Source organism: Marmota flaviventris, chromosome 1 (assembly GCF_047511675.1).
Source record: "Marmota flaviventris isolate mMarFla1 chromosome 1, mMarFla1.hap1, whole genome shotgun sequence".
In the NCBI taxonomy this organism is placed as follows: Eukaryota; Metazoa; Chordata; class Mammalia; order Rodentia; family Sciuridae; genus Marmota; species Marmota flaviventris.
In genome coordinates, this window is record NC_092498.1 from 23,510,617 (window position 1) to 23,533,243 (window position 22,627).

The 22,627-nt window shown below is 47.3% G+C and overlaps 1 protein-coding gene across 1 annotated transcript; it reads right to left on the reverse strand.

Moving 5' to 3' along the window:
- Nucleotides 1-1,272: 1,272 nt before the first annotated feature.
- On the reverse strand, nucleotides 1,273-18,315 carry LOC114104140 (carboxypeptidase A5). The gene is made up of 10 exons (XM_027950155.2): nucleotides 18,278-18,315; nucleotides 17,959-18,040; nucleotides 16,813-16,947; nucleotides 9,155-9,253; nucleotides 8,402-8,503; nucleotides 6,611-6,712; nucleotides 6,133-6,243; nucleotides 5,680-5,770; nucleotides 2,283-2,482; nucleotides 1,273-1,425 (listed from the first exon to the last, which is right to left on the reverse strand). The coding sequence occupies exons 1-10, from the start codon at nucleotides 18,313-18,315 to the stop codon at nucleotides 1,273-1,275; spliced, it is 1,113 nt and encodes a 370-aa protein (XP_027805956.2).
- Between the last annotated feature and the right edge of the window lie 4,312 nt (nucleotides 18,316-22,627).

Sequence of the window (22,627 nt, forward strand, 5' to 3'; positions counted from 1 at the left end):
TTGGACTTGGCCTTCTTGCCTCTACCATAGGCCTCCCCACCTGAGACCCGAGTTCTTTGCTCAGAGCTCCTAACAGCCGCACCACTGTGGTGCACTCAGCCCATATGCCTCTAACGTTTGTGCAGCCCCTCCCTCAGTCGCTTATTGATCTGCTGCTCAGACGCCATCATGGATATGGGCCTTGCCTGAGGTTTGATCATCTCAGACTGCCTCCTCCTGCCAACCAGCCCAACTGCTTCTCCTTTTACAGGCTAGGGAAAGGGCGGGGGCACTTCTTAATTCTTTCTGCTTTTGTCCCTGTTCTCCAAGGACTGGTTCATGACCATCCACAGTTCTTTTCTCTCACCTGTGTGCATACACACATACACAGAGAGCCTGGTTCTTGCAAATGGAGGTCTTACTCTCAAGACTAGAGTTTCTATCTCAAGATACTCTCAACCCCATTCAGCTCTTCATTTTCTTGCTTCTGGGGAGTCTCTGCCTCCCCTAGTAGCAGAGCAGGGAGACCCACTATCCCAGTTCCCCCATGGTAAGGGAAGGTCAAGGTAGAAGGAAAGCTGGGGATGGGTGAAGGCACCCCATCAGGTTCTCATGAACCTTTAATTTTCTTGTAGAAATGTGCCTTCACACATGACTTGGCCTGGAGTAATTGTTCCATGGTCACAAACCAGCGACTTGTTCATATTGGGCTATGTGGTTAGTGGGATCCTCTGAGTGGGCACCTCTGAAATACGCACCTGCCTTCTCTTCTTTATGGGGAATGAAGCAGGCGGAGGATGCCTGTCTGGACCCACTTCTTCCTCAAGGGCCCAGAAATGCCATCTTTATAGATCCTCTCCTTTAGATCAAACATTTTCCCTCCACATCATGTTAAAATGTTAATACTGCTGAGACAATGTGTATTTTAGCAGCTTCCCAGGGTTGAGGTCTCAATTTTGGGCTCTGAGAACACTCCAAAATAAGAAATGATGCAACCTGCAAGTCCCTCGTGTTCCTGAAGGTAGCAGTGGCGTGAAGAAGTGTCCCTAGGCATAAGCAACTCTCTGTCCCCTATTTAATGCTGAACCCAAAAGGGTAGCAACCAATACTAGAGACAGGGAAGCCTGTTTAAACTTGCATTTATTTCCTAGGGATCTGGGAGAGGGTGCAGGGAGGGGATATATATAACTTGGGTTTCAGGAGTCCCAGGCCTTGGGGAGGAGGGTGAACCCCACCTGCTCTGGCTCCAGTAGTGCTGCTAGTAGGGGTGATGCAGGGCATGCTTCATGATGGTCAGTATTGCCATCCACGTCTCCTGGGCCGTGGGGACGATCTGTGTGGCTGGCAGCAGAAAACCATAGCGCCCTGTGTCCCGGAGCTCGAAACTGAAGGCATACTTAATGCCATTGTCGTAGGCCCAGTCCACAGTGATCCCACTGGCCACGTCTGCAAACCAAAGGGCCAACAAGTGCCCCCAAAAGGAAGGAGAGAGTATGGTCACAGGGGACAAAAGAATCCTGAGTTGAAAGTGGGCCCTGGGAACCAAATCCCCAGCCAGCCCAGACCACACTAAGCTTCTAGGCCCAGGCCTCCTCCTGGGCCACACCCTGCCTACCCAGCCCATCTCTCCCCCTGCAAAAGGAAAGCCCCCAGAGGCCAGCAGACCATCTTTCCCCTGAGGGAACTTTGCTGTAAGCCAGGCACTGAGAGATGTGCATTGCTGCTGCAGCTGCCTGGGCACCATGGTCCACCCTTCTCTCCCGATGTGGAAGGCAGCTCTGAGCGGCCCAGCTAGCTCTAACAGTACTACCCTGTGGCTGACCAGATCTGCCAGGCAGCCCAGAGCCTGCACCTGCCTGATCCCCAGGTGGATGTGGCATCTAGGGCAGTAGCCAGGGAGGCTCACTCACAGAGGGTGGCGCTGATGCTGCCAAAAATGTACTGGATCCCGTGCACCTGGTACAGGGCCTTCACTGCATCCTGTGCAAGACTGTGCTGCAAGATGGCGGCCAGAGGGTGAGAGGCTAGGGCTCAGAGTGGCTCCCCACACACCCCAGCACCCTCAGCAGTGGTGAGAAGCATGGATTGAGGAGTCCCAGAAGTTGATCATGCAGATAGCTCTTGTGAGAAGGTAGCACAGCACCTCCAGCTTTGAACTTGAATGAGAACAAGCTCCCCCTCCTCCCTACCACAGGGTACATTGATCCAGACTGTTGTTTCAGGAGAGCCAGTACCCCTGGGAATATGCCAGATATGGATTTTCCTGGAGGAGGGACCTCTTCCTCCCCCAAGCTCAATCTTACCAGCTCCTTCTCATTTGAAACAGACTCCATAGAGTGGCCATAAGGGTACATGAGCATCTGAGAGTAACTGTGGATGGAGATCAGAACTTTGAAGTTCCCATGTTTTGTGATAAAGTTCACAATGGCGGCCACCTCTGGCTCTGACTGTGGTGAGGGCCCATGATAAGTCTCTGAGCAGGGGTTGCTGTTAGAACCATTTCCTGGAAGTAAAATAAAATCATCCAAAGGGTTGGTATTCCCGGTTGTGGCAGAGACAGTTCTCACAAAACACCCACATGCTCCCTCATATCTCCCAGTTTCCTCTGCAGTTTGGTTGAGGTCATGTGACTACTTCTGAACAACGAAAACTTGAGCAAAAATGATGTGTCACTTCTGGTTAGGAGCAAAACATTCTAGAAAGAAGCAGCATCCTGTGTCCCTCTGTTACCACTGAATGAAAACTGCTAATGGAAATCATCTGCCTACATTAGACTTTGTGCTCATGCAAAACAAACTCTTACTTCAGAGTAAGCTACTAAGATTTGAAGGGGTGTTTGTTATTGCTGCATACTCTGGTCTCATACATCAGAGCATGTAGCCACATCGTGACCCAGCAACTCTATAAACTGAAGGAGCCCCCTTGGCTTGTCCTTTAGGTAAGACCTGACTGTGGTTCCATTGGAAAGGCAGGCCTGCCTCAGAAGATGCATCTAGGAGAAACTCTGGGTTTCTGCCCCAATCTCAGCTTCACCTTCAGCTGCTCTTTCTTGGCTTCACTGGTGTTGAGGGCTCAGACCTAGTGTCTGCTCAAGCTTTGCCCCAGACATGGCCCCAGGAGCTCCATGGACTTGGGGGGCCAGGAAAAGAAAGCAGATTCCCATATTTGCCTGAATCTGAACTGGGAAGCACAGATGCAAGAAGTCTTTGGGAATTCTTCTTGGGGACCTACTTAGGGGAGATGACAAAGAAGAGCTGTACCCTCCCCTCCCCCCCCCATATATTTTTTGACAGTTTTAATTTGTTCCCATCTCCTCCTAGATTCTTTGCTCCCTCATCCTTCCTTCCTCTTCCACTCCTCTGTGCTCCTCACCAAAAGCCACATTGTGGAGGGCTGAACCAGGCTGGTCAAGATTTGTGGGTTACAGTCTCATGGACAAGGAGCCATCCCAGGTCCCCTATCCTTTTTCTTCCCGAAAATAGCTGCCTTCAAGCCTGGTTCAGAGGCTAGGGATCCCCCCAACTTCTGAAGCCTCATGAAGATGCCAGAGCGCCCCTCTTGCCCCCAGGGCCAGCGTGGTGGCCCAAGGACCAGTTCAAATGAGGATCTAGGAATGCAACAAATTGATCCTCTCCAAAAGTGCACAGTCTCCAGACAACCCATGATGCAGCAATTAAATTAAGGCAATAATAAAGCCATAAACAAAATCTTCCCACCTGAGTCACCAACTCAGAAACTTGCTAATTCTGGTCACAGGCAGCCCAGAGACCGTTCTGTCACTGGGGAGCTCATCACCTCTTGGTTGGCTGGTCCTGGCCTGGGATAGGGGACCTCAGGTAGAAAGGGACATATCTGCAGAGAGCAAGGGGGTGCGAGGCAGCCCCCAGGCTGGCTAACAGTGGCCCTGTTTGTTGTGTCTGCCTGCAGCTTCTGCACCTGCTCCACTTGACGAATGACAAATACCAACAGATGAGCCGAGCGGGACGGGCTGAGAGCTTTGTCTGTGTTTGCAGCCCACGCAGGGAAAGCAGTTCCCCTGCCAACGACCAGGTGGCTTTGCCCAAATATGGAGAAACACTTCAGGCCATTAGTTCTGGTTCGAGCTAAGCAGAATAAACTAATCTTCCCCTGACCAAATGGGAATTAGCTGCCTGCCTCTCTGACGTTCACAGTCAAGGTCCTCTGAGCCTTCCTGTTTCACAAGTACCTGCTAATGGATTCATTAGCTATTTATTTTTCCTTCTCTAAAATGTAATTTGTAGCAAGGGGAAATCTCTGGAAGGACATGGTAAATTATTAAAAGCAGTAATCTTTGGGTAGTGGGATTATGGGAGCTTTTTGGCCCCTCTGGGTTTCTTTCTCCCTAATTGTTTTTTTACATTGTATATATACAGATTTTTTTTCCTATAAGAGAAGCCCACAAAAGTTATTTTCTTTAAGAGGTAATTTGTCTTTCTACTAGCTGGGCTACCCCAGGATCTGCGGGCATTGATCCTGGGGTAGCCCAACTAGTAGTTCAGTGGGGCTCCCATGGATGTCCATCCAGGGCAAGCATCTGGTCATTTGGAGAAGGAAACATCTAATTTTACATGGTTGTGTTCCTTTACAGCAGTGGTTACATGCAGAGCTCAGACCCCCTAGGCAACATCTACCAGGAGAGTTAGAGGCCTCACTCCCAGTGCTTCAGAACTACCTTAATTTTCAATGAGAACAGACCCCTAAGAAGCTAGATTTTCAGGACAATGGACATCCAGATCTAAAATGGTCTACATCATTGGTTTGGCCACCAGCCTAGAGATCTGCTTATCAACAGTAATAGAACTGTCCCCTGTGGAGCCAAACCCACCCTGCACAATAGTGGAATGTGGACACCGTATCTGGGGACTAAGGACTGTGTATGTGCTGGAGGCTGTCCCGGCTGTCCCCAGCATCCCACCCATCATTCTGCTGCATTTCCGGGGTCCATGTACTGTCTCTTGGCTTTCTGGAGAACCCAGTTTCCTCATCTAGTCCGTGCGCTCATGGCATGGTGAGAGAGAGACAGTCAAGGAAGAAAACCATGAAACTTGGGAGAAAGTTGCCCACCCAGCAGTGGGGTCCACACAGCCTGCAGGTAGGCACCAGCCCACCAGCCTGCCAGCAGAGTCACAAAATAATGGCTCAAGAATAAAAACTAGGCTTAAAAAAGAAAAGAAAACTAGGCTTGAGTAGGCAAGGATGATAAGGACTTGGTTCATTCTATATTGAACTACTTCTCTGATCTCCCCAAGGGGTGAGTCTCAGCTCTTGGACAATGGGTTCAGAAGCATGACCTTGTGCTGTGTTCCCTCTAGAGAGAAGCCAGGGACACTTGGGGAACACTGTAAACTCTGGATTTTGAACAACGGATGAAACCTCCTTAGGTTATTTTCTGCCATGTTGGGATTTGACCTTGCAGTTCATCCTCCTTTAGGAGATAGAGGCTCCTTTCAATGTCCCCATGAAAGCTTGGCCTAGGTATTCATTTGACACACATGTACAACTTCTTCCCCATTCCATGGTCAATCTTAGGTATGTCCTTGCCTGTCCCTGACCGTGACTGATGCACATTAGCAAATTCCAATAGCCCTGCCCCTCAAGTTATGAGTCAACACAATCTGACTGTGTGGGAGACCAACAACTCCTTCCTCCAGCCCTGCCCAGGACCACAGATCTCCATACCTCCAAAGCCTGACTTCCAGTTCCTGTTGAGATCCACGCCGATGCAGAAGATGCCAGGTCTGCTGGACTTGTTCTTCCGCCACAAGCGGTTCTGAGAAAGCCCAGATCAGGTGACCCCATTCACTGGGCCCACTCCCAGGGATGGGTGTGCTGACATTCTGGCCCATGAAGGGCAGTCTGGTGGGGCAGGAAGGAGCAAAGGGAAGAACTCCAGAACAAGGTGGGGCTGGCCTGGGGCTGGGCCAAGACTGCAGACGAGGATGCGTGCTTGAAATCAGGTTTGGGGAAAGGACTGATCACAGGTCACCAGTGGTGACCTTTCTTGGTCAGGAGGTTGAAGGGCAAGAAGTCAGAGCTATGGTACCCTGAAGAGGCCGCCTCCAGAGGCCGCAGTGACTTTTCCCTGGTTCCTCCAGGGCTGACCCCTCCTCCACACTCCCCAGGTGCCCTCACCATGCTATGAGAAAAAGCAAACCCATCAGGGTTGGTGACAAGCTCTATGAAGATGTCCATGGCTTTCAGTATGTTTGTCAGGAGGCCATTTTTGCCAAATTCAATGACAATCTGCAAGAAAGGGTGAGGGATGGGAGGCCCTGCTGGGCTCTCCTCAGAGGCAGAACAGGACATCTGTCCAGCCAGCAGCTACAAGTGGAGATGGCATCAGGTCATCAAGCACATCCTCACACAGAACCAGTCTTAAATTTGAAACAACTGGAAGACAGAGTAGAGATGGGCTCTGTGTTCCAAGAGGCCAGAGCACATACTAGGTATTTCAAAGGGGATGGGGATAGAGCACTGGAATTCAAAGTGACTGAGTCTACTTTTTCAACTAGAGGGACCGTTAAAGCTCCCCCAGCCCCAACCCCCATCTCCACCTTGCTCCAGCTCCACCCCAGCTCCAGCTCCACTTTGGCTGCAGGTCCCTGCTGACCTTCTTGGCAATCCAGATGCCAGTGGCATGGGTGATCCACTCCCTGGAGTGAATCCCAGTGTCAATCCAGATGGCAGGGCGCCGAGAACCTCCAGTGCTGAACTGGGATAAAGAACCAGGCCCCAAACGAGGTTTAAGGAGGTTTGACCAAAGACAAGTACGGTGTCATCTTGGGGCTTCCTGGAAGGAGGCCCCTGATATAACTTCACTGCCTGGGATGGTGCCATATGCCAGCCTGGGCAGGAGTTGGGGTGCACCCACCTGAGCGTGTGCCCATGGAGCCCATGGCCTATGAAGTGCACATGTATGGGGGTCTTTGGCTACACAGTGGGCCTCTTGGAGGGCAAAGTGATCCAGAAGCATAGAATTTCCCTGAATTGAGGGCGTCTTAAGACTAATGCTTCTCAAACTTTAATGGGCACATGTATCCCCCAGGGTGGTATCAGAAACTGAGAGCAGTGGGCTGTAGCTCAGTTGGTAGGGTGCTTGCCTTGTATGTACAAGGCCCTGGGTTCAATCCCCAGGACCACCAAAAAAAAAAAAAAAAAAAAAAAGAGAGAGAGAGAGAGAGAAAAAAAAATGATAGTGGCAATTTCAGTGGAAGCCACTGTCTGTGTGTTTGTGGAGGGGTGGGGGCAGAGAGGGGTGGTGAAGGGATGGCAGATAAAATGGGTAAGGGAAAGAAGGGGACATGATATGCTTAGATTTTAGATACATATGTGCATCTGTGGTGCCTGTGGGATGCCTGAGGGGTGTGTTCAGTGACCCAGTCTCTAGGAGTCTGTAGGATTGGGAGAGGGGCCAGAGTTGGAGACATGGGCAATAAACTCATTGTGGTTGGTCTATGGGCCCGGGTGGGCTCGCCTAAGTGGCTCACCAGGGGAGAAGAGCAGGAAGTGAAGGTTAGAGACAGGGAAAACTCAAATGAGGATTCTGATTCCATAGGTCTGGGGAGGGTCTGAGGGTCAGCATTTACAAAATGCAGTCTTCCAGGTGATGTGGACGCTGCTGTGCAAGGACCACACTTTGAAAAGCAAGGTCTCAGACCACATTACAGAGTCTGGGGCAGCGCCAGGTCAGGGGTGGAAGCAGAAACAGGTGAAGTCTAGGGCCAGGTGAGACGAGGCCACATTGCTGTTCAGAAATGTCCAGCAGAACATTGTTGAGAGCAGTAGCTCTTGTCCTTCCTGACCACTGACATCAAGTGCCCTGCATGGCCCGTGCATCTGGTGCCCTTGGGGATATGCCCTAAGAACTATTTTCCACTGGACTCTGCACTCACCTATGCTGCTTCCTTCATGATCAAAGGGACTGCAGTTGCCAAATTTGCTCAAGCACTGTTCCAGTGGCCCCTGTGAAGGGCTGGGAGGCTTCCCCAGAGACTCAGACCTGTTCATGGAGCTATCTGAGCCAGATGACTTTGAGCATTGTCAGATGAGCCCTTACTGTATCTCTTTTCCCACTTAACAGATAAAGCAACTGAAGCAACAGGAAGAACACTGACTCACCCACACTCCCACCCCAAGTCCAGGTGACAATGGCCACTCTGCAGCTCCATCTCCTTAGCAACCCTCCCACTACTTCCTGATAAGGTCACTGCACTGTCACCTGCCCATACCTACAAGGGTGGATCCCTGAATACCACATCTCAAAGCTTATGAGTCACCCAAAGACAGGAACATGCACATCTTTCCTGTCCCCAAAACTCCCATCAAGTCACTACCTACACAGGCTCCATCTTATGCTAGAGGCTGTCACTGAAGAGTCCACTAGTTGACACAGAACTTTTACCTTCAGAACAAGAATGGACCGATTTTCAAAACTGTTGCCAATGTGAATTTTGGAGACGATATTTGAATTCTCGGCTACGAAGTTATCAATCCAGCTATAGATCTGAAAGGAACGAAGTCTCAGACTGTCAGTTAACTTAAGAGAAGGGTGAACCCCAAGATGTCTCTGAATAGTCTCCTCCCCCCATCCCACCACCCTTTTCCATTGTCCACCTCTTTTGAGAGTCTAAAAGGATCCAGATTAAAAACTGGAATTGAAGATGCTCTAAGAATTAAGGACAGTCACACTTGCTCTAGCTGGCTGTCACTGTAATTATGAATTTTCTCCAAGGTGACTCTGTTTGATTCTACAAGTATGACTGGCTTCTTGCTCCTTATACCCTCAATTACCCATACCCACAGTGCCCCTGAACACCAGGACTGCTCATGGAAAGGTAGAGATCCCTGATCCCTAGCCAGAGAAAAGGGTCTGGAGGCACCCTCCACCGACCTTAGTGTTCTGCCCAGTATAGACCCTTTTACTCTGCTCTGTGCCTGCTTAAGATCATCCTATTGAACTGTAGTCCCCTCTAACTGGCTTCTGGATCCCATTTAAGCTGACTGCCCAACAGATGTTCACCTAATATCTACTCTTCACTCCCCAAGTTCACAGTTTTTCATAGACTCCAGCACCTTCATTGGTCTCTGCCTGAGTCTGGAGAATCCAAGGAGCCCAGAGGCAAGAGAGAGCCCAGAGCTGGACCCGCAGGCCTACCTCCTCCAGCGTGTGATAAGAGGAGTAGCTGAAGCTACTGGTGCTGCGCTCCAGCCGGCGCGATCTCGCCATGGCTTCTCTCTCCTCGTTCAGCAGCACCTGAGAGATGAGAGATACACTGGAGGGCAGAGAAGGTCCTTGTGCCTCTCCTGAGCCCAGCCTGGACCGGCCATACAGAAAGACAGCATCAACACAGGGAAATGAGCCACTGTGAGCGGGCACCTTGCAGCAGGTGGTGAGGAGGAGGCTGGGGACTCGGGTACCGCCATCCACCCTGCTACTTCCCAATGAGCACGGGGCAAGGTGTCTGGGGAGCTGGGTTTTAAGCCTGCCTCTGCCACCAGCTCACTGTGGAACTTGCTGGCTTTAGTTTTTCTAACCTTGAAAATTAGGACAGCAATGTATGCCTTGTTACCTCGCAGAATAAAATGTAATAATGGATAGGAAGGAGTTTTAGAAAAGATGCTCATCATCTACTCTTTCCATTTATAAATATTCTGTTGAATCAGAACCCAAGCTGAACCCTGGGGAGACCCTAGGGGGAGCAGACCCCCAACACTGACTCTACCCCCAGGAAGTAGCATGAATGACTGGTATCCAAATCATTTGGAAAGTCGGGTATGACAAGGCCAGTCCAAATCACCACTAAAGTGTCAACGGTCTTTCATTCACCATGTTGACCGCCTCTTAAATAAACACAAGCATAGGTGAGAAAAAAACAACATCCTGCATACCAGTTTAGAGGTGGCACTCAACCTTCATGTGGCACTTCCCACTGACCACTGGGAGGACATTCAGGTGAGTTGACTATTCACTGCTCAGATCACCTATATCATCCCGGGACACTTTTCCACCTTGGTTCACAGTGAGATGGGCAGGACACTTTTCCACCTTGGGTCACAGTGAGATGGGCAGGTGCCCTTCATCCAAACTCATACCCTTATCTTGGTACCCAGGGACTAAGTCACCCCAGGATTCAGAACTGACTGACGTGCCTATGGGAAGTGCCTGCCACAGAGGGTGTTGATCACATCCTCATCAACCCAGAGGTGCCCCTGGTTTGCAGCTCTGGATCACAAATGAGTCTTGACAATGCCTAGATTTGGACCAGAGCCTTTTGGTTTACCAAGCATCTTTATTCCCATGATCTCACTTGACCAGATGCCAGGGCAGGTATTAACTCTGTATGTTTCAGAGATAAAGCAGATTGAAGAGGTGTCAAGACTTAATGGCAAAGCTAACAAGTGGCAGAGGTGAGTAAAGAATGAGCTATTCTATTTCCTAGCCTCAGGTTCCTTAGGCTAGCTAGCCAAACTAAAGGGCAACAATAACTTATATACATATGTGTGCACCTGTGTGTGTGTGTGTGTGTGTGTGTGTATGAATACAGAAAGAGAGGAGAGAGAACACAAATGGGCAAAATGTTAATAACAGCTGAAAACTGCATCACACTATTCTTACAATTAAAAAGTGTTTTGTTTTGTTTTGTTTTAATGATGAAAAATGAAGTAACCCCAAGTACAGGAAAATAAGACACTTAAAAAAAATCCACCAGAATATTAACAATGCCTGTTAGAAGAAGAAATTAGGATTTCAAGCAATTTGTTTTCTCTTCTCTATTTTTTTACATTTTGGCCATGTGCTTATATTAGATTAATAAGTAAGAATTATTAAATGAATAAATAATATCCAAATCCAAAGCTCTAATGGTTAATATGAGGTAACAGCAGCAAAGTCTTCACTGGGCTGAGAGACAGGGTCCCCTCCTCCCCTGCTACAGATGAGCTGCTATCCAATGACGCACTCAGCTCTGAGGGTCCTGTCCACTTGCTCATGGCTCTCTCAAGTTCAGAGATTTCAAAAGGACCTGGGAATTGGTGCCTGGAGATCATTTTACTTTATGTTTGAGCACTGACCACATGCTAGGCAACGTAATTGCTGTTTTCTATAGCTGAGCTGGCTTGTCTGGGGTTCCCAGTTGGGCAAAACTGGGATTACTGGTTAAATTAGACATGGCTGGAGGAGCTCTCAATGGCTACTCAGGAGCACCACCCTGGGAAGCTCTAACAAAGAGACTGTGTCTTCTTCCCAGAAAATCCACCCATCTCTGGGCAGGCCCACCGTGACGGATGTGTGCCCACCATTATGGACTGGTGCTACCAGCTGGGTGAGCAGCTGCAAGGGGGACAGCAGCTGGGCCAGGGCAGCCTGGTCCCCACTCTGGCCTCATGGGAATGAAGTTGTGGGGCCTGGAGGTCTAATCTCCAAGGGCCTGGTGGAGTGCATGAAGGGGTGGGTGCGGGATATGGAAGGCAGGAGAAGAAACTAGGAGGAAAGGACCAGAGGGCCCAGTTTGCAGCCAGGAACATACACAGCTCCCAGGAGGTCATCCTTTGTTCCACAAAACAGCTTGGAGGCAAATGGAAATCGGCACCAAACTGCAAATAGCTTTCTAAACACCCTCCCAGGCTTGTGAATGGATGTGACACCCTCTTAGGAGTTGGGAATGTTCAGGTCCTGGCAGCTGGGCCCCAATTCCAGGAACATTAATCTACCCTGGCCTGAAAACTGCACAGATGTTTGCTCCCTTCCTAGGGCCCAGGGAAGGGGATGAGACAGAGGAGAGCTAAGAATGTGGCCTTACCACAGGCTCAGGATGCCTGTTAAAACCCTGTCAGACTCCTCTGGAAAAAAAGAAGAAACTCAGCAGATTAGCCATTTGCCTCCCTGGAAGCCATAACCAGACAGGGGCAGTAATAGCTTGGTGTTAGCTAACTTATGACAAGGAAAGGGAGGATGGGGGCACTAGGCAAAGAACAGCACCCCCCAAGATGGGGGAGAGGAAGAGACTGAGGCAGACCGCGGTCACAGAGCTCCGACCCCAGACGTAAATGGCCGCAGCTCATGGGACCTGGTGGGGAGCTCCACACTGACTGTTCCTGACTTTCTCAATTAGGCCTGTATTTGTTACATGGCCAACATCCTGAACAGTCCACAGGCAACATACATGGGGAGGGGCTCCTGATCTGATGTTTTTAAAAGGGACCCCACAACTTCATTGATCACAAAGTTTAAACACCTCATTACTGCCGAGGAAGCCAACTGCAGGGGCAGAGTACAGGTCCCAGATCCAGGCTGCCTCAGATTAGACCCTGACACTATTGCTAACTTTGGCAAATTATTAACTTTTTGTGCCTCAGTTTCCCCTCATGAAACAAGAATCATGTTATTGCATATGTTAGCACATGCTTTAAAGTTGTTCTCATGAGGATTAGAAGGATTACTATATGTTGCTAGGCATGTAGCCAATGCCAGCAAATGCTGGCTATGATGAAGATGCCGAGGACGATAACAAAGACAATAATTATTCCTGGGGTCATGGATCGTTATAAGGCATGGCTAAGTGGGTGCATGCCTGTAATCCCAGCTACTCGGAAGACTAAAGCAGGAGGATCACAAATTTGAGGCTAGCCTCAAAAACTTAGCAAGACCCTGTCTCAAAATAAAAATAAAAATGCTGGGGTATAGCTCAGTGGTAGAGCACCCCTACATCAATCTTTAGTGCCAAAAAAAAAAAGGACTAGAAAATCTGGATTCCAGAGGAAATATGGCATCTGTCAGGTTTGGATGGCATATAGTCCCACTATTGGTCATTTGGGTGAGTTAGCACCAACAGCACAGCCTGGGTCCTCTTGTGAACCTGCCCCCTTGACATAGTCAGACTCTGATTCTCCCTCTGAGTCTTGCCCATGATTGTCCCTTCTTCCCTGCCTTCTGTAATCCTCCCTACTGTCACCCTCTCCTTTTTTAGAGTGCCACCCACCCCCACACCAACCAACAGCATTTTCCCATTTGAAACCCTTCCTTCCAGCAAACATGTTTTTGTTGATCATATCCTATGTGCTAGGCACTAAAGACATGGCAGCCAACAAAGAAAACCATCTGCCTCATAAAGCTTCCAGTCTAGCAAGGAATGCAGAACACCAATGAGATAAAGACGTCGATTATAGACAACGAGATGCAGTGTTCAATGCCAAGGAAAAGAGTGGAGCAGGGGGAGGAGATAGGGAGTTGGGAAAGGGGGTGAGAAGAAGGGGAACTTTTGAAGTAAGACTTGGTTCTTTTCTCACACCCCACATCCAATCCACCACAATTAACAGTGACTAAGTTTCTTGCCTGAGTGACTGGAAGAATGATAACATTGTTTCCTGAGCTGAGGACAGCTGTGGAGGAGCAGGTGGGGCTGGGGGTGCTTGGTTTGGACCTGAGATGCTCATGGGGCACCAAATGGACATGGTGAGCAGGGGAGTTCAGGAAGAGGCACTGGCTGAAACGTAATAAGGGAGGAGGTTGAAGGGATGTGATGCCATGATCCTGGATGAGGGAATGGAGGGGAAGTCCAAGGACAGAGCTGGAAACAGGACAACTATGGACAAAGGAACAACCAGGGAGCCAGGACATAGCAGTGTTCTGGAAGCCCAGAGAAGAGGCCTGATGCAGGGAACAGCTGGACCAGATGTGCCTGTCGTGATGAATCCTGAGAGCTGACAACTGAGCTGAACCTAGTGTTCTGGGCGCCATTATGGGAGGCAGCTTTGGTGTATAAGGGGGAACAATCCGGGTGGGGATGAGGAGGCCGGACAAGTATAAAAAGTCAACATTTCTGGAAGTTTTACCCTACGGAGAAGCAGAGAATTGGGGTGATGGCTGGAGGGGCAAGGGATGGGATCAAGAGAGGATTTTTAAAGATGGGATAAATAACTCTCCATTTGTATGCTAATGGAAATGATCCAGGAGAGAGGAGGAAATTGCTGAGGCAATATTTACACTAAATTGTATTCCCATCTAGATGGTCAGAGCATGGGTGATTTTTGTTTTCTTCTTATGCTTTTCCCCTATTTTTCAAATTATCTAACATGAATATTTATTAATTTTGTAATCAGAAAAAAGCCATTAAAATCCACAGAGCTGATTGCTCAAGTGAAGCTTTTCCATGGTGACTCATCCTAAGGAAAAAAAAAAAAAAAAAACACCAAGGGCTGAAAGGAACAAGGAGGTGAAGAAAAATTAAATGCAAATAGAGCTCACTCGGAATCAGATAATTTCTTGCCTGGCCCACTGCAATTTCCTCACCACCCTCCTGCCTGTCAGTCTCTCCCTGGCCCTGTCCCGGACTCAACACTGTCACTGTCAGAGTGGTTTTTCTGAAATGCAAATCTGATGGTGTCAAAGCCCCTCCGAAGTCTCCCCCACCATTTTTCCGGGGGGGGGGGGTGGGGAAGATCCTGACCTCTGCACAGGGCGGAGGATGGGGTCCAGCCTCAGCCGCAATCAGGGTGGGGGCTCCCTTCTCCCCAGCCCCCCTTTCCTTCTCTTCAGCCACACAGTAATTACCGCCTTCTCAGCACCGCGACGTGCAGTGCCTCTTGTATTTGCTCCCATGGCAACCTGCTCTCACTCCAGCGCTCCCAACCACTCCATTGTAATCACCGCTTACTCCCTCCCTCCCATCCCCCACGCTCTCCAGCTCCCCTGGAAACAGTGCTGGATTTTTAAATCTCCGTATTTCCAGCACCTTGCCCAATACTCAGCACACAGTAGGCATCTCTATGTCTCTGGGTGGAGTGAACAGGCCCACCTCATCCTTCCCAAGCAGAGCCAGGGGAAGGGGAGAATTTTCATTCCTCAAAAATCTCCTGAGCCTCTAGCCTAAGCCTGCAGCAAGGACTTTGACGCTCCCTCTCAGCCTGGCCCTGGCCACCCAACACACCTTCTCCTTTTTCCTTTCCTCCTCACATCCATTAATTCAACTAACATTGATTGAAGCCCCAACTAAGTGGTGGGGGGGGGAGGGGAAAGATGCATGCGACTGAACCCAGAGGAGTACCAGGGGAGGGGGCCAGGGAGACAAAAGACAATGTGTCAATAAGGACCCTCTGCCCAAGCCGGTCCTGAACCTGCCAACAGAGTAATTCATTCTGCAGACAATTACCGAGGGCTCACTATGTAGGGGACCCTATGCCAAGTGCTGGGGCTGAGATGATCCACAGAACAGACAGAAAAATCAGGCTTTTGTGTCATTATCTGAAATAAATCTGGTGGCCAACAACCTGAATGGTGCAAAGCCCTTGCGGTCCTGTCAGCACCTCTGAGCCGTCCTCTCCTGGATCCCTCCCCACAAATCACCATCATCACCACAAATCAACCAGCCTCTCCCCACCCCCAGCACCCTCTAAGCCACAGAGTGACCTCAAGGATGGCATTGGGAGAGTGATGCTTTGCAGAGAGTGAGTTGGTGAATGAAAATCCTGCCAGGCTGGGTAGGGTGGAGAGAGATGGGGTGAGGGGACATTTTCCTGGGAATGTAAAGCCCCAGGGGGATAGGGCCTGGGGCAGAGAAGAATACAGAGGACCAGCTCCAGAGGCGGGCAATGGGGAGACTCGGAGGTGACTCTGGGACTGTCCCTGATGTGCAAAAATCAACAGAAAAAATTTCAAGCCTCTGCATATCTGTTTGCCAAATGCCGCGGGGTTCCCAGGGCGAGGCAGAAGCAGGGAAACACGAACTTCAAAATAGAGGCATGAGCTAAAAATGGGAATTAAGTTCTATTTCTTTTGATGTGGTAGCCTCTTTTGTCTGTGCAAGTTTCCCCTATTTTGTTTGTGGGGGATTTAATTAGAGAAACATCCCACCCCCACATGTTGAGCGGGAAACAGATGTGCCTGAGGAGGGATAAAGGACTTTGAATGGACCCAAGTGCCCCAGCCCTGTGCTCGCATGGGAAAGGAATGCCGCTTAATGCGTTTATCCCTTGGCATGCGGTGTCAAGTGTGTGCGCTCTGGGAGGCTCCGTGTTCCCACACTCAGGGTCCTCGAGAAGATCCGTGCAGAACAACATGGCTGGGAATGAATCTGTGGATACAATTCCGCAGGTACGCAGTCAGTAAAGCACGGGCAGAAGGGTACAGCTCAGAGGCTTAGTGAAATCCTTGAAGACAGAACAGTTGAAATAGAATTTCCTGCAAGTTCAGAAGAGTGGCTAAAAGGTTCGGCACCAAGTGGGGTCGGGGAGTTTGAGGGCTGCCCGGGATGAGGGCTCCTTTTGCCCTATCCTAGGTCTGGCCTGCATCCATTCACCCAGAGCTGTTCCTTTGGGAGAATCCTGCCTGGGAGAGAAGCCCACACAGACAGCCCTGCACAGAGATGCAGCCGGCGGGGATGAATGGCAGGGCTCACAGTGCTCCTCTGGAGTAAAGGAATCCCCCCTGGTATTGCATGGCTAAGACACAATGAGGACAGTGGGGGACAATCAGAAAAACAAAGGAAGCCATCAGAGGCGTTTAGGAAAAGACCTAAGCTGTTTCCTGTGGTCTCCATTTTTTGCTGTTAGCTGCCAATTCTTCCCTAAGAGGACTCATCCACAGCATCCTTACCCACTATGGGAACTCCCCACCCAGGGAACTCTGTCCAAGGTTTACATTTTCCCTGAGAAATGTGCAATTTAATTCCTTCCATGGCATGTTCACAAACACGCAGATGGAGATCCGGAAGCAAAATGTCAGCTTTCAGCCTGAACGTTTTTCCTCTGTGATGGGCCCCAACCAGAAACCCATGGGGAAGGTAAGACCTTGGCCTCAGTGCCAGGGTGGGACCTCACCTGGATGTCCTTTATCATGACGCCGTAAGCAAGGCCATGAGACTCCAGATAAGCTTTGATGTCATTCAGTTCAGAGAAAGGAATTCTCATATCCACGGGGAGGATGGGTCTGGCTGGGCCACGCCAGAAGTCCACCTTGTTCACAATGGAAATGAAAACAGGTGTGTTTGTTGCCTGTCTTTACACAATCCTGTAGGTGCCCTGAAAGCCAAATGGTTTTCTCTAATATTTCAAAGGACTCCAGTTCCATAAGGAAAACCCAGGTGACCAGAAAGACCAGAACCAATAAACAAAATCCCCACATTGCTAAGTTTCTTTCCCTACCTCCAAGCACCTCTGTATCCCAGCCTCTCTCACCCATTGCAACTTTGCTTGGATTCACAGAGCCCCACCGAATTCCTAAGCATGAGACAGTAACACGGACAAGAACCCAGGTCAGAAGAGGGAGGCCTCGTGCTCCCTACTCCTGATCCCTGGAGAAGCAGGAGAGGTTTAATCTGGGGCCCCATGTCCTACATCTGGTTTTCAATTTGTAAAATGTAGGGACTTATATAAAGTGTTATAAGTCCTCATTGAGGGGGACACTCATACAAATATAAGAGCAAGGGCTTTGGGCCACTTCCAGAACTATGATTGCTTCAACAGCCCTCAACAAAAACCCTTCTATTATAATTGACAAAGAAAATGTTTCCCATCTTGAAAACTTGTAGAGGGCAAATGTTCTCAGAAACAAATGCTCGGCCTGACGAGGATGAACCCAAATAAAATCAGGTTTGTTAAGCTAAGCCATTTCAGTCGAGAAGCAGATGTGTCCACACTTGATGCTGCATGGCATCCCACTGGGGACATCTGTGCCTCCCATGTGCCTTTAGGACATTCCGGCTATCTTTGGGAATCTGCTCAGCAGTCGTCGTCCCCCCTCCCCCCATCCAGGACAGAGGAAAAGAAAGCTACAGTCTTTAGGCCACCCAACCTCGTGGGCAAGTGTCCCCAACCTTTCCTGAAGAGGAGCCACATTTGATTTTTCCAGTTTTGTGATCACTGGTGGAGACCTCAGGAGGGCAGGTATGGAAGGGGGAGGAGGACAGGTAGCCTAGCTGCAAGCTGCTCAGGTGGGGGTGTTCCTGAGTCCAGGGCAGTCCTCACCTTCTGGGGCTTCAGGACCTCCAGATCCCTGAGGAGTGAAAGCTGCTCCTCATCTTTGGCCAGAACTCGAAGAACCTGGTCTCTGGAAAACACAGAGGGGTAGAGAAGGCTACAGAGTGGCCTGCCCCCCTGGAACAGGAGAGGGGGAGGTGGAAGCCCTATATAGGTTCTGGATGGAAACCAAAGTCCTGATGTTTCTGCCTTGATCCCGTCCCAACAGGACAGCCCCTCCACCAGCACACAAACACACATTGGGACTGACACCTGGGTGCCCTGGCTCACAGTCAGCCCTTCCTCCTGCCAAGGAGCAGCCACTTACCCTGTGAAATTCATTTGGCCCCAAGCTGCTGCCAGCATAAAGCTGAAGACCAGGAGTATCTGCCTGCCAGTCCCTCCTCTGGGGACACCCAGCATGCTTCTTCCTCCAGGGAGCTTCAGGGACTTTCTTCACACCCAGGCACGGCCCAGGCCTCAGGAGAGCACAGCACCTAATGCCAGCGGCTGCGGCCCAAGAATGAGCATTAGACCCTGGGGAACCCAGCATGTGGCTCCCACATGGGGAGAGCCAGGCCGATTCCCCAGCCTCCTCTCCCTAGGCAAATCATCGCCTCTGCTCCACACGATCCCCTTTATGGTCTGGGAGTCGAAGGAATAAAGCAGAGGCCGGCACACAAGGCAATCATATTGGAAGGACAAAGCAGAGATTCTGCCTGAATGGCAAATGATGAATCGAACAGAAAATCCACAGGAAAGACAGAGACAGAGAGTTGTTCCACAGAGGGCAGACAAAAGGCCACTTAACTATCACCGGAGATTCTCAGAAGCACCCCCCTCCCCATCCATACTTTCCCAGAATGGCCAATTAACTGGCCATGTGTGCAGAGAGGGGAGGTTTTCTATTGATAGAAGGCCCTGCTCCCCACCCCTCTTGCCCTACTCCATTATTTCATGGGTCAGCTCTTCAGACGGGCCAAACTCACCTAGAACCCTGGCTTTGGGAACTCTCCAGACAGTAACATTAGCAAAGGGTTTAAGGACCTAGAAAAGAAAGCAATTATTCTTCCCACCCAAGTAACATGCAGCTTTAGTGGCAATGGGAATAAAAGAACGTACTGGTAAAGAATAGCTCAGGGATTTAAAAGAAGAGTGGGTATGGTACTAGTCACCGAAAGCACCCAGCATCTTCTTGTTCAAAAGCATCATTTTAAGTCACTAACAATAAAACAACTATCCCTGTACTTGGTTTAGGGATGGGGGAGAGAGAGAAAGAATGAGAGTGAGAGGGAGAGCAAGAGAGAGAGAGAGAAAGAGAGAGAAGCAGTTAAGAATTCTTGAGAATTCTATGGCACATGTAATGGAACTTTCTATGACAATGGAAATGTTCTACACCAACAGTATCTAAGAGCATAGCCACTAGCCACTTGACACGTGGCTAGTGTGACTGAGGAAATGAATTTTTACTTTTAATTAATTCTGGTACATTTTAAATAGCCACAGTTGGTGAATGGCTACCAGATTGGACAACAGAGTTCAATGGAAATTCACCAACCCTAAAAGCACCACGTTCAATGGCTAAATTTGAAGCAGAGACCCACTGCTGTGCTTGACCTAGTACCTTATATTGGCTTCTAGCTCATAATTACTCACTAATCATTTATGCAATAAATGTCTACTGAACACCTACTATGTGCCAGACACTTGCTGAGGTCTGGGAGTAAAACAGAGAGTAACACAGCTCTGGCCCTTATATTTCTAATGGGGTAAGTAGACAATTAATTTAAACAGCTTACAGGCAAAGGTAAACATAGAGCTGGTATATGTGCTTATGAGAGGAAGGCATGTTATACTCTGAGGATGGGAAAGATGGACACCAGGTCAACTGGTTTATTCGAAAGGAACTTTTTTTTTTTTTTTCTTTCAGTACTGGGGATTGGACCTAGGGCACATAACCACTGAGCTACATCCCCAGCCTTTTTTATTTTTTTATTTTCAGACAGGGTCTCACTAAGTTGCCCTGCTACTCTAAAGAAATCTTGTCAGAAGACTTACTTGTATTTCCTGCAGGTGGGCAGATGAAATACCTAAACAATCCTGTCCAAATGAAACAACTCAAATGCAGGATAAAATATAAAATAACAACTTATTAAGTTCATCACTGCTTTGGCGCAAAAGTTAAGTATTTAAAGATCCCAGAAAGTTGTCAAAGCCAGGCAGACACCTGAGAGGTAAACAAACCTTCCCCGGAGGATTCCTCAGAACACTGGCATTCTCCATCTTCCCCCTGTGAGGTGTACCACATCGAGGATTGTGTTCCCATCTGCTTCAAGTCTATTTTATAAAACTTTCCTTGAGCAAAAGTCTCTGTTTTTATTTATTTGGAAATTCTTTATTTTGCTCTCATTCTTGGAAGAGTTTCAGTGGGTATAATTTCTTGGTTGATTATTGTTTTTCTCAAAACACGTTGAAAATATTATTCCACAGTCTTCTGGCTTCCATTTTTTCTATTTAATCAGTTAGTCCACTTTGGGTTTTTTAGGAGATCTTTTTCCATTTCCAGTTGCTTTGAAGATCTCTTTGCCTTTGATGTTCTAAAGTTTTATTATCATGTATTCTTCAGATACATAATATATCTAGGTACAGATTTCTTTTGTTCTCTCCGGCTTCAGGATCATTTAGTTTCATTTGGGTATTGCTCTCTTTCTCCTATTTCCAAAATTTCTCAACCATTATATTGTCTCTCTCCATTACCTTCCTCTGAAACTTTTGATTAGATAGATATCTGGCCTTCTCATGTTGTCCTCCATGACTTTGAACCATCCAGTTGTATTTCTATTTCACTGTCTCTCTGGGCTGCATTCTGGAAAATTTATTTGTATCAAATATTTGTTTCTTTTTTTTTTATTCGTTGTTTAAAACATTACAAAGCTCTTGACATATCATATTTCATACATTAGATTCAAGTGGGTTATGGTCATCAGCTGGATTTACTCTGCAATTTAATCGATCTGCTAATTTTTAAATTTCAATGGCTACAGTTCATTGATCCTGAAACTTTTTTTTTTCACTTTAACATCTCTGAAATCAGGATGTATCATACAAGCAGTGACAGCTTCTAATGATAAGTGGCAGTATTTTTGATGACACATAAAAATGATGGTCCTTCTTATAATCAATTCTGTTTTGTACTCAATACAACATGGTATTTATTTTTCATTTTTAGAAGTTCTCTTTGATTCTTGTTCAAGTCCAAAACACCCAAATCTCTTTTCTATTTTAGAATTCTTTTTTGTTTCTTTCAATTTTTAAAACAGTTATTTTATATTCCATGTCAAGCAATTTCAATACCTGAAGACCTTGTGAGTCTTTTTTTTTTTTTTTCTGTGTATTGTTTCTGCTTGTTCTCTCTCGTGGTACATTTTTCCTTCTTCGTGCTATTTATCTGTGAGCATGTCATTTCCTTTGAATATTTATGTGTGGAAATCCTTTGAGACCTGGGTTGAGTTGAGTTCCTCCAGAGATGACTTGTATTTATTTCTCTGAGTTGCCTAAGGGTCACTGCCAACCTGGGACCACTCCAAATTAAATTATTTGTTTAATTTTCTTGGAATGCATAGTTTAGTTAACATAAATTTAGTTCTTAAACTCACATGGGTCTTACTTGTGATTATGAATTCTCAGGGAATATTATCCCCAGAATTATGTAACAACAATATTTTAAGTCCTGGACAACAATAGCATATCATTTGCAAGTAGGTAATAAGAGTTAAAGTGTTTTAAGATCCTGGAGACTCTGGGAGAAAGAATAGGTATTGGTAATTTTTTTAGACTTTGGTAAGCATACATAGAGTAACAAAAAAATTTTAAAAGTTTTTTTAGAAAAATTATAAAATTTTATTAATTTTATGTTAATAAATTTATTAATAAATAATAAATGTTAATAAAATTAATGTTCCAAAAAACATAAATACACAAAGACATATATGTATACTACATTTATCAATATAAGATTTAGTCTAGGTTATTTTTTAAAGTATTTTGAAGGCTAAAACACCATGAATATCTGAAGAAGAACCTAGATTGGGTCTGGTCTATTAATTATTAAGCTATAATTATTATAAAGTTGTTCTGATTAAAATGGTATGATGCTGGTGCAGAAGTAGAAATTACATCAAGTATAAAATTACTTTGATGTAACAGCAACCTCCTACCACAGTATGGCTTAGACATTTCATTTTGCATGAAACCACAGAGGTTTACAAAATAAGTTAGCATGCTTAAATCACAGAGTTTTTGAAAAACTTAAAAACGTTCTTTTTTTTTTTTTTCTTTTTGGTGCTAAAGATTAATCCCACGACATGGTTCATACTAAGCACACACTCTACCACACTCCCTCCCAGCAAAAAAAAAAAAAAAGGAATTTCAAAAAGTGGAACAAATTGAAAGGACATAAAAAGAAGAAAGTTATGTAGATACATATTTGCAATAGTACTAAATTTGAGTGAATCTAACTCTCCAGGAAAAGATAAAAATAATCAGAATTTTTTTGTTGATGTTAAACCTAATTAAGTGTATTCACAAGACACACTCTTGAAATAGAAAGACAAAGAGGAAACTGAAAAGATAGGAAAAATATGCTCCAGGTAAATTCTAATAAAAGAAAACACATGTA